The sequence below is a fragment of the Psittacula echo genome (genome assembly GCF_963264785.1).
Source record: "Psittacula echo genome assembly, chromosome: 1".
Classification (NCBI taxonomy): Eukaryota; Metazoa; Chordata; class Aves; order Psittaciformes; family Psittacidae; genus Psittacula; species Psittacula echo.
In genome coordinates, this window is record NC_137735.1 from 55,056,093 (window position 1) to 55,068,768 (window position 12,676).

Sequence of the window (12,676 nt, forward strand, 5' to 3'; positions counted from 1 at the left end):
CTGTTGCTTTCCTCCGTGCCCTTGCTAGCTTAATCCCCTAATTGACAGCCCAAACCCAGGACTTAAAGCAACAAGTTCTTAAATGACTCAGTGGAAAGAAGGACAGACAATCAGTGGCCTGAGTTCATGTTTTAGCGGTAGCCAGCCACCCTGCTTCATGCTGTGTTTCCACTGAGCCCTGGTGCAGAGGTGCCTAGATCACCTCCATGAACCAGCGATGTTTCACACCGTGGCATGGTTGCAGTTCATCTAGCTGCTCCTCCAGCTGGAGCTGTGCAGCAGGTAGAAAACAGCTGTGCAATCCATTCAGTCTCATTTCACAATATAGATAAGCACTCAGACTTCGAAAACTCTCGCAATCATGACTAGCCCACATACCTTCCGAAGGTTGTGACAGCACAGAAGACCATGAACTTTCAGGACTGGGTTTGCTGTAATGCCTGTTCAATTATGAGAAGATTAGAAAGCAATTAGTTTGCTTTTCTTGGACACAGCTGACTACTCCCTCATACAGCTCAACATAAAATTGAAAATGCTAATTTTAGCAGCCACTCCATGACTTTAACTTATGGTTTGTGGCATTTTGAAGTGGATTTGGTTTGGCTTTCATTTGTGGTGGGAGCTTTTTTTGTTGTTTATTCTTAACATATAGTCGATTTAATGAATGTTCCATTTGGATTTGTACCATTTTTACTTCATTTATGAACCAGGTCAGAATCTTGGCTAGGCCAGTAGTTTACTGTCTCAGAATACACTTAAGTGAGAAATCTATGCTTTAGAACCAAATAATCTTGCAAACTCCTTTAAAGAAGTAATGCCACTGATAGTGTCATTTATTTATCTTCCTGTTCCTATTTTTTTTCCTTTAACAGAAGAGTCAGGTCACTGTGCGTTCAAAGAAAGCAAACTACTAACTGCACATAGGTGCATACATATGATTATGTATAGAAATGCAACCAAGCAATAGCATTCAAAGAAACCCCAATTAACTGCAGGACTTTATCCAATTTTTCCATTTTTGCCCATATGTTTTCTTATTATCTATGATTGACTGTAAAACTAAAGGAGGAAAGAATACGCAGAGCATCTTGGGATGCTAAAGAATTATTTACTTTAACAATATATATGCAATTCATACACTAAATCACATGAGAATAAAGTGTGACTGACAGAGAAACATGCTGCTGCTCCTGGTGTGTGGCACAGAGCGCAAGAGTGAACCACAGACAAGAACAGGGATATCAGAGCTCTTGTCTTAGCTCCCAGCTTTCACACACCTAATTCAGCACACTATAAGAATCCACCCTCGATACGTTTTTGAACACTACTGGACATGGTTAACATGCCTTTACATTTTTTATCCAAACCCTTCTGAGCTGACAACCCTTCATTTCAATGCAACATAAAAATACCAGTCCTTCCATTCATCTGCCATACAAAGAAAAAGTACACGATGTAACCACAGGTGATTTTTTTGTCCCCTGAGAGCACAGGGGGTCACATTTCTGAGAAACACTGGTCCAAGAGGAGAATCAGCAGCTGATCATCTTTTTGTTGCTCTCAAAAATTTCTGCTGCCAACTTCAAAAAGGGATGGCTGGGACCCATACTGTGTGACAGCAGAAGCCTGTGCAGAAATTCAGCTGTTGGAACAGTTCCTCTGTGTGTATTTTTAAGACTGAGTAACCCACATTCAATATATTGACTGAAATGCAGGTCCCATTTCAGTTCAACTCCCAGCTATCTTTTAGAGAGATTGGCAAGAAAGACTTGTCATTGTAGACTTGAGTTACCTGAACTGGCTTAGCATGTTGCACAACACAGTCAAAATTAATAATATTCTCACCTTTTATAGTTCAGACTACAAAATCATTATACACTAATAGTCAAAAAGCCTTGTTCTGTTTCTGTCCTTATCTGTCAGGATAAGGTGCTGCTTGAGACATCTTATAGGATATTATTTCTCAAGAAGCAGATTTTCAGAGAATTAAGTTTTAATGCTACCAAATGACAACTAAAAACTGGGTTTTGTTTTTTGCCGGTTTGGGTTTTGGTTGTTTGGGTTTTTTTGTTTTGTTTTGTTTGTTTGTTTGGGTTCTTTTTGTTTGTTTTGTTTTTTGTGATTTTTGTTTGCTTGTTTTTTTAAATCTTTTTCAGCAAGTCATGTGGTAGCTTCCCGTAAGAAGGAAACTGCATTTCAAGATGTTTACTGTACTTCCGTGTTTTCTTTGCCTTTTATTCTTTCTGCTGAAGACTGACTGGAGCAACACACACACACAAAACCCTCAACAATGCTGTCATTAAGTATTCTTAGAACATGCTGTTTCCTGGTTCAAGGCTTATAGTTAAGTTAAATCATGTTTCATTTTCATGTCCCCGTTTTAGGGTTTGCTTATTGGTTTTTTTGAGGGTATTTTTAAACAAGTGACATTTTTAATGTTTAAGGATTCAGGAGTATTAAAGGCTGTGGCTTTATCTTTTTAAATCTTAAGACACAACACAACATTTTCTGTGTGGCTTTCTTTTACTGTGTACCATATTCAGTTGCTTTCTGAAATGTCACAAATTTAGGAGTTTACTACAATTCTTACTTCACAATACTGCAAGAATACTATTAGAATAAATACAGAGTAGTTCCATTGAAGCTGCCCAAATTGTGCCGTGTTAACCCTGAATTCTTTTGTTCCCAATTGCTATGCAGTCTCCATCATCAGGACAAGCTGCTGCTGTTTTCTCTTTCAAATTCATGTCCAATGAGTTCATGCAAAGGTTTTAAACAAACAAGTCTTCACAGAGTTGGCTGCAGTACTTTAAGATATTACTGCCCCCACCTGTCCACCCAGTTCCATTCTTCTGCTGAAGGTTACCACCTCTGAAGCAAAACACAGATTTGTGTTCATACCAGTATATATTGGGGCTTACTGTCTCTTGGTAACCGCACACCACTGCAGATATGACCACCACACACCATGTGTCAAACATGCAGACCAACAAAAGGACCATCTACTTTTGGGAGTTCTGCACAGATGCAGCAGTATGCATGCAGACCACGTTGGATAAATACTGGTGTCAAAATGGACTGGTGTTCTATGACTGCAAATACCTTAAGACAGTACAGCATGCCTGTGAAAGCCCTACAGCTCCTCAATGTAACACCTGTCCTCTGTTTCGTAACTGCCTCTGCAAAACAGAACTGCTATGCAAAATAGTTACTCCCTGGGCTGTCACAAAGACAATATGGTGCAGGGAGCCCTCCAGCTATAAATGTGTAAAGGATAGACAGAAGGAATGCATTTCAGACATTATTCAGTATTTATCTTGAATTCCATCCAAAAAGGATGTTAAAAATAAAATGAGGAACTAAATTAACATTGCTTTTAGATGAGGACACTATTAATACATCACTAGAAGAGAACATTGTACTAGATTATCATAAGCAAAATACAAAATGACAGTCTAAGTGGTAGGCTTAAAGTTTCTTTCATAATTATTGTAATGTCTATAGGTCATTGCAAGGGGATTTACTCAGCAAACAAAATTACTCAACACTAACAGTCATGAGTAATTAAAAATAAGTGTGTGCAAGGGAAATTACTGCTCCAAACAGGAAAAAATAGGTATACAGTATTTTTATTTCTAAGACAAGTTCTTTAGAAGGTGGAATTACCATAGCTTTTACTCTCTTCAATTTATAAACAATCCTAATCTGTAAGAATTAGGATTGTAAAATATATTGTAAGAGTATATAACACTGACCATTGTCATTTACCTTCTCTCATGAGCAGCAAAGTCACTGTCTTAAAGCTAAGTATGGTGCTGTCCAAGCTCCCTGTGAACTCTCATTAAAACTCACTTAAAACATATGTAGAATCAAAACTGATTCTCTGGCACTTACAGGAAATCAATAGTACATACAGGGACATTATGAATCACCTTGTTTAACCTTTCTTAAAGGTCCAAAACTAAACAGTCATCTGTGGCCACAATGCAATGTATGACTTGTCCCTAAACACCCCAAATTAAATCCCTCAAAAGATGGGTATTCACAAGTAACAAACTGTTTCGCCCATGACAGAAGTTCAAGAGGCTTCACTGAGCCTGTACTTCTCTCGGTGATTTGCCAGCTGAGTGCAGGACATACCAAGCAGATTACGCTAAATATGAAACACATCCAGTGTACTGTTTTAATGACTGTTTTCCACGCAGGTATTATGAGAATGTCAACAAAAATTTATAGCTGATAAATTGAATGAGTAAACTTAAATGGAGTTGGAGTTGCCAAAATAGCTAGGAGCTGCATGTCTTTTTCTAGCTCAGTCACCACAGACAAACCACTGGGGCAGGTCTGGACCTCTGTTTCTCAGACCTTTAGTGGGGGTAACCTGGCTCCAGCACTAGGAACAAAAGGTCTGCAGTCATTTCTGCAAAAGTGACCCTAATGCAAGCACCAGGGAATATTCAGTGACTCTACTGAAAACTGTGGGTACTCAGGAGACACTTTTTTTCCTTCCTGAGAGATTAATGGTTATTTAAGCTCCTACAAGAATTGCCAGAATTCTTAATCAATTAAGTCTCCAATGAATCAACTAAAGTCCCACTTATGCAACAGCATAAGCCAAGAGCCTTCCTACATATGAAAAAATCTTCACTTGTCTGAATAATTCCAGTGCAAACCCCCTACATAATGGGTACTACGTCCTCTCACAGTGCAGGATGCTACATGCGCCACATTGCTCACTGCACTGGAGCAAATGTCTTGGGAGTAACAGTTACAGAAACTGACTCATGTATATTCATCAGGCAGACATACTTTCATAGGGGCTCTATTATTACTTTTTTTTCTTTTCCAAAATGACTTACTACATGAATAGCACTAAAAATACTTTATACATTCCTATCTGTAAAAACCCCCAAACAAAACAGCCTTATGTGTTCAATTCTCTTTGTAACAGAAAGGAAAGACTGCTGCAGCAAACAAAGAGAATTAAGTACTAGAAGGAAGTACACTCAAGCTGGAAGGGACCCATAAGGATCATCAAGTCCAACTCCCTGCTCCTCACAAGGCCAACTAAAACTAAACCACGTGACCATGAGTTTTGTCCAGATGCTCCTGCAACTCTGACAGGATTGGTGCTGTGACCACTTCCCTGAGGAGCCTGTTCCAGTGACCAACCACCCTCTCAGTGAAGAACCTTTTTCTAATGCCTAATATGAATTTCCCCTGGAGTAGCTTCATCCCATTTTCTTGTGTCCTGTCGTACTCATGTATTGCCAGACTACAAATTTCTTGGTTTGGTACTAGACTTTTAGTATTTTGATACTTGCAGTGGAAGAAGGGAAGGCAGGCAGGAGGTCTATGGCTAAAAACATTATGAAGAGCCTTAGAAATCTGAAAAGAACATTGTCTCCTCAGCTCAGTCCTCCAGAAAGAAGGGCACCAGCCTCTTCAGGGACCAGCTATATTAAGATACTACTCACACTCGTTTTGTTTACAGCTAAATCTTCAGTGGATCCAAATAATGTGGAGCTCAAACTACTGCCTATACCTTTGATAGCTGCTACAAGTGTCACAGTTCCATGGAAGAGCTCTGTTTTCTACCCACTAGGACTGCAGATAAGCACAAAGGCAATGGCAACCTGTAAGAGAGTCTAAAAGATAAAAGAGCTCACTGCTCCCACTGCCTGGGATCCTCCAAGATTGTTTCAGTAAGCACAGAGATCTTCAGCTAGCCTGAACTGGTACAGATCTACTGAAAGGAGGAAAGCTACACGTTAACTTAACACTTTGTATGTAAATATTCAGCATACATGTCTATAGAACGCTTCACAGAAGTGCCACAATATTTTGAAAGTATTTAAAAATTTTTAATTGAGTTAAAGAGTGAACAGCCACCTAAGTTTCTGGCACTTTTTACATACTAGCAAAATAAACAGCATTCAGCAAGCAATCATTTCCAGAGGTATGGTGCTCTGTTAAAAGGGCCTCTTCACCACAGGAAGCTGTCATGATGCCAAAAGATTATTAAACACTTAGAAAGTTTAAGATGCAGAATCATCTTGAAAACCTATCTGTCAATAAAGGTTCTAGTATGTTGATTCTCTCAGCATTTTTTGAATACAGTTTATCAGCAGTTGTCATATTGACAAATACAGTTTTAAAGGCCTGGAACTACACCCTGAGGAGTTTCAGTCACACCAAAAAGATACTTAAAACTGATTAAAAAAATAATTTAGGTGATTTAGCTTAATGTAGTTCAATATGCCTAGCATGTTGGCAAATAACATTTTTTCCCCTTATTATTCACCTTGGAATCCTCCATACTTAGTCACAGCCATGAAGCTTTAGTTGGAGGACAGAAGGGTATAGCTAAGCTTCCTTCTGCCATCTCCTGCTTGGACAGCTCACCTTGGATAGCTTAACACTGACATGAGGAAGCCACTGCATGACTGGAAATAGTCACTCATTGCTCAGTGAACATCTTGGTGGCAATCTGAACTTGGACCCTTCTCAAGACCTATTTTCTTTGTTGTGTTCTCTAAATACCAAGGATGCTGATCCACTGTTTATCCTCCCAGCTTCCCGGCAATGACCCATAATCTTGTAACCGTGAACTATGATTACTGCTACTTCCTCCTAGCGCAACTCTTCTAGAAAAGCTTATCAGTTAGCTGCAGCTGGCTCAGAAGGTACAGCTGGCTGCCCTCTTCCCTGTCCCCACCCTAAATTATTCATGATGTATGTGTCAGCATATGCTACATGGTAACTTTAAAAACTCAAGAGACTAACAACACTGAGCTCTTCCCCTTCACACTTTTGTCACTGTGTGTCTGCACCCTACATTCCTAACACACAGCAGTTATTTCATCTATACTCATCTAACCTAAAAACTTACTTTTCTTAATCCATTTTTTCCCCTCAGTATTTTTACAAGCTCTCCTCCCAACAGGAACCACTACAATAATTAATAGAGTAAAAAGATTATTTGCTAAGTTACCCCTTCCCTCTTTCTTCATGCTTTACATCTCAAGAAGTGTTGCTTGCCCTAGCAATAGCATAAACCACTGGTCCATAATTTAGAAGCACTCAGGAGTCCCCAGGTGCTGCCTAGCTAGCTTACATAAAAGAGATTCCCTACCAGATCAGGGAAGGCAGAAAAAAGCAGCCTTATCTAGCAGGGTAGATATATGTGCGAGAAACACATAAAAAGAAGTGCAGGTCTCTTTAGGTGCAGATAAACTTTGCTGGGTGGCCATGGGAAGGAAAATGAGGTCAGGAGGGCTGACTGGTCAACTACAACCTTTTTCTGTATCAGGTCTCCTGCCCTATGTTCTAGCTTCAGTTAAGCAGCAAACAGCAGCTTCTCTTTTCATCTCCCTTTTTTTCCTGTAAAGCACAACATAATGCATGTGTGGCCATAAGATGCCACATCACCCTCGCTAAGGAAAAGCAAACAAAAAAAGCTGTTTCAAAGAAGTAGTTTTGCATCCAGAATTTTTAAGGTAACCAGTCAATGCCTTTCCACAAGCATGCCTTGTCATGTTTTCCTTCTGAAAAGTTGGAATATTTTTCTACATCAGCCATATCAGTATCAGAAAGAATATTATGTGCAAAAATATAACCTCAGGGTTTACTGCATTTTCTGAAAGCTTCAGTTTGCTTACACCATTCATGGTTAATCCAAACAGAATGCATTTTTACTTCTTTTCCACTTTAAAAATAAGAAGATTATGAAAATTCCCATCTTTTGCACTGAAACAACAATTCTGAGTGTGAAGTGCAGCACATATGAAGTGGTAGTGGAAAAAAGACTGGCTAATTCAGTTTCTTTTGATTGTCTGATGAGGATACCTTGAAGTGCAGCTTTCACTGAATTTAGAATGGATTCTCAGGAAACGTAAATCATTATACAGGTATCCTCATGAAATAAAACTCAAACTGTAAAAACATTAAGAGCAAGTCAGTACAGTCAACCACAGAAACAGGGGTTTACGATTCATTTACACAAGAAAGTTCTACCTCTTACATCAGTTAAACTCCCTATCTGCACTTGTCCCATGGCAGCTTGTCACTGAACTTGGAACTCATTCCAAGCAAACTGTGAACTCCCAAACCAAAGGATTTTTATACTACAAAAATTGGGATCAAAGGACAATTACACATTTCAGTTAGCTTCTCTTTCTAAACAAACCATGGGAAACTTTGTCCTGCTCTTTATAGCACTACTAGTTACCAATATCAACTTCCATCACCCAAGTGTATAAAATTTCCTTCATTATTTATGCAAAGCTGTGTTTAAGCACCCCAACTATATAAAATTATTGCATCTTGAAGATTTTATAGTGTTCCTACTACATTAAAAAATATCGTAACAGTTTGCAAAATAACCTTATGCAAAGCCACATTCTCTCTCTCTTTTGGAGGGCTTGTATTTATTTCTACTACATGTAACAGGAGATTTGCAAAATTACACAGTGGCTCAGTACACACCAGTGGCACACTGCCTTCATAAGCTTCTGCGGCAAGATTTTCTCATTATAGCACCACTGAAGCAAGAAAACCTTTCTCCAAACATCACATTTCTCACACACCCCTATTTTAATTGATCCACCTAATCTATTTCTATATGGTTTGTTCTCTGGCTTTTCAATTCCAGACCTTGCAGAGATCAGTATTGTGGGTTCTAATAGAAATACCCTGACATTTTTTAATGAATGAAATCCTCACTGGGATTCACAGTAAGGAGAAGAACTGAAGGGTGGAGTGGAAGAACACAGCTAATACAGAAGCGGAACAAAACAGACAAAAGGTAAAATTTGTACTTCTAAGTTTGTCAAGGCACATGTTAATTAGACCAGACAGATATGCTTAAGATGTGCAAGACTTTAACAAACTTCTCACAGAGATAGACATGGAGGCACAGAACTCTGCAATGGGACAATGTATTGTTAATACAAAGATGAATAAAGTTGAGACAAAAGCCAGAATTACCTAGATGATTTGCAAAGCCAAGGATTCTTAAGTACAGAGCTTCAATCTCAACAGCAGTCATTTAAGGAGTAGCCTACTCTCCCACAGGCAACCAGGTACAACCCCAGATTTAGATTTAGTTAAAAGCTAAACCAACACATTCTTATCAACACTATGTCTCCTGATGAGGCTTCCTCTCCTCACAAACTAAAACTCTTCACCGTTTGAAGAGGGTACCGAATTACCGAATTCTCACCAGCATTTCCAACGGACAAAAAAAAAAAAAAAAAAAAAAAAAAAAAAAAAAAAGGCAAGCTATTCTGAGCAAGCAGGGATATTTACCAAGCACCCTTCAAAAAAAATGTCAATTACTACTTTACACAGAACTGTCCTAACAAATTCACTGTTTCATTTCTGGCACCCACCACTGTAAAGATGACATTTGTCACCTCTTCTAACCTAACCGAGACAGACAGCTGCCCTCAACAGTTATAGCAGTTACTGCTGCTCACGTGGAAGCCAAGTTTTTTCCCTGCACAACCAATGCATATTAAAAAACCCAAGCATCACCCATGCAGCACAAAAATAGCTGGCATCTTTGAACTACCCCTGCAGAGGACTGAGTGCTTGCTTCTAAATGACACAGAAGACCAGAATTAGTGCAGCATCTACAAAGGAGAATGGGAAGTCTCAATTCATGGACACTGGCTTGTTCCATACATACCCCCAAAAGCACATCTGTCTACACTGAATTGCTCTTCCTGAGGCTACACCTGAACTGCTATTTGACAGGCTAACCTGGATACCTAAAATTCCAATTTATCAGATAACCTTATTCTAGATTATTTTGAAGCCGGTTGGTTTTACCCTATAGACTGCATGAATTGACAGCAGTGCATTTTCACTTCACAGTAACATGAGCAGCCACTCTTTACCTTCTGCACCTTCTCTCTCTTCTACACAATTACCCAGGTTTGTGTCCTACGTTGACATGCTTTCTCTGCACTGGTCCTGCACTGTTGCCAACATGTAATATTTCAGCCATCATTCCAACTACCTTTGCGTATCTATGCAACAACTGCCTACAGAGATTCAAATCCAACTGTTTGCCAATTTATGCTTATTGTATATTTATGTGGAAGGCACAGGGGTAAAATAGCATTCTTTCAATGATACCAAGAACTGAACAGCATAAAGCAAATTATTCCTGAGTGGCAGGGTTTTGGTTTTGAAGCTTGAAGGAATTAGCAGAGTCTAATTTATTGAAATAACCTTTATACCTTAATATCCTTTACTGGATCATTTATGTTATTCTGTTGTTGCTTATTTGTTTAACTCTAATGAAGACTGTTCTTAGCCTAGTTTTATTGCATAAAACACAAACCAGAGAAAGAAACTGAATTTAGATTTTTCTGACAACTTTAAACACAGCAAGAAATCTTCAGCTGAATTTTAACTTCTGCTAAGCTTTAAATTTTATTAGGGACTTGCAGACTGAAGATTTCTTCAGAATCACTAGTCGTATCTGATGGATCTATGGTATCTGCTTCAGATGACAATGCTGTAAAACACTATTTTTTGTAACAGTGAAGGATTTGAAATAAATAGAGCAATTGAGCAGAGGCTGCAGAAAAGAATACAATATAAATGTTATCTTATAAAAAAGCTTATACTTTATAAAAACATTGAGAACATTTCTTGCCGTGAATGCTTAAACCATTATGTTAATGCAGATTCCTTTTTGCATAAGCAATTATCAACTCTAACAGAGCCAGTACAGTACGTCTGCACACCTCTGACTAGTTCTCTTAATCATTTGCCAGACTGTAGTTCCATGCCTCCATAGCAATCAGACCTTACTGTTGTGGTCTGCTTAAAGCCAGACTTCACGAGAGTCAGCATCTATAGCCTTTATATAAAAACCATGCACAGTGCAACTGAGTAGGACGTTTCTACACACACACAAAGATGTGTTTATACTAATTTTTTTTAACCAACACAGAAGATGCTGCATGCATCAGCAGACAGGAAAAGAAAAAAAACACCCTAAGCAACACTACATCCTAAAAAGGCTCCAAAATGTGCTTAAAACCACTAAAAGCTTTCCAAGTGAAATTTGAATAAGCTGACTAGAATTGTGCTGGCAAATTCAAACCCCCATTGAACACAGCAAAGAATCTTTAAAAAAAATTATTCCCGAAACAGCCTTGAAGTACAAGTTTCTTTCCTTGTTACATGCTTGTTGAGTCCAAGTGCCTTGGTTTGACACTTTGTTCTCCAGAAATACTCTCAAATAAAAGCTATTAAAAAAACCTTGCTCAATTCAAGACTTGGAATTGAACAAGGATGGAGCTGGCCTCTCTATTCTGAAGCCATTATTGCATTTATCATCCTGAAATAAGTCTTTTTAACAGAGCTTGTGAGGGTAACTCACTCCAGTATTTTCCAAACTCTTCATTTTTCATATAAGTTCAAACTGAAAGTCTTTTTTCCCTCTCCAAGTGCAAGTACTATGCACTTTTTAAACTATCTGCAGTTTCGGTATGTTTTGGTATGTAGATCACTCACTGAGGTGACCACTACTAAAGCTTTTTGTTTTGGAATATGATAAGGTTCTTTTGATATCTCCTTATTAGCTCATGGTTAACCACCTCCTCCCCTTGCTCCCCTACTTGAAAAGCAAGCCCAAATATAACCTCCGTAGGAAGCCTGCAAAAGACACTACTGGTTCTACTTCAAGGACAAAACACCTGCCATTTCCTACTTCACAAAGATCTTCAGTCTCAGTTTGACTTCTGGCAATGCATATATAACATCTACAATTCATCCATTGTACTTTCATCAAAATACATACTTTCTGATTACAGAAAATTATCACAGAAGGACTGTTATGGATGCATAAAAGAACACAGTGGTCCGAACAAGGTTTCCAACTTCCATGTAACATCCTACTATCTTCTCCTTCCCTGACCCTGGCTCATCCACACTTCCTTGAGTTTTATAAAGCCTGGTGCCTTATATCTCCCAAAACATTTTTCTAGTTGATCACATAAGCGATTTCAGTGGTTATGACACCAAGACAAATAAGCATCAAATGAACACAACTGCCAAACAGGAGACAGCAACATGTTTGCAAGCTTAGAAATATAAACTTTTACCTCAGTTGTAATGCTACTGTTGTAAGCAAAAAATCTTTGGTTAGCAAAGCAGAAATACTGCATGGACTGCAACTTCATCAACAAATTTCAGAATGTCATTTCAGTGAGGCATGCACTGTTAAAAGAGAGCCCAGGTTTCTAAATTTCAAGCCAACTAGACTTTAAAATAAGTTCACTTCCATAGTTTAGAACCAGAACAAACCATGTCCAAACTACATGTTCAAATTTTTATAAAAATTAAGGTTTAACATTTATTTTACATCTAGCTTTCCACATCCATGTGGGGACAAGGAATCAGAATGTACATAACTATAAGCAGTGCAAAAGTGGTGCCAGTGCGAAGTCACAGATGCACAATAAAGTGATAGTACAGGACTAGAGAAAATGAAGCTATGGATCTTAAGAATGGAGACAAAAAATAACAAACAAGGGAAAATATGAAGAAAGAGGGCAGGAAAGAGGAGAGCCAGATGTTTAATAATGCCCTTGCTGCTGCAAAGATAAACTAATGGCACAAGACAATGTTTCTTGTAGAACAAAAATCCAACAGC

At 38.5% G+C, this 12,676-nt stretch overlaps 1 protein-coding gene across 1 annotated transcript in view; it reads right to left on the bottom strand.

The window, feature by feature from the left end:
* The window catches only part of MANBA (mannosidase beta), a 64,848-nt gene extending 58,286 nt beyond the window's left edge, over positions 1 to 6,562 (bottom strand). Inside the window, exons 1-2 of the mRNA XM_080621377.1 lie at positions 6,305 to 6,562; positions 379 to 440 (exon numbers count right to left, since the gene is read on the bottom strand). Coding sequence (XP_080477503.1) covers positions 379 to 440; positions 6,305 to 6,335 — 93 coding nt within the window. The 5' untranslated portion in view covers positions 6,336 to 6,562. The remainder of the gene's footprint in view (positions 1 to 378; positions 441 to 6,304) is intronic.
* Between the last annotated feature and the right edge of the window lie 6,114 nt (positions 6,563 to 12,676).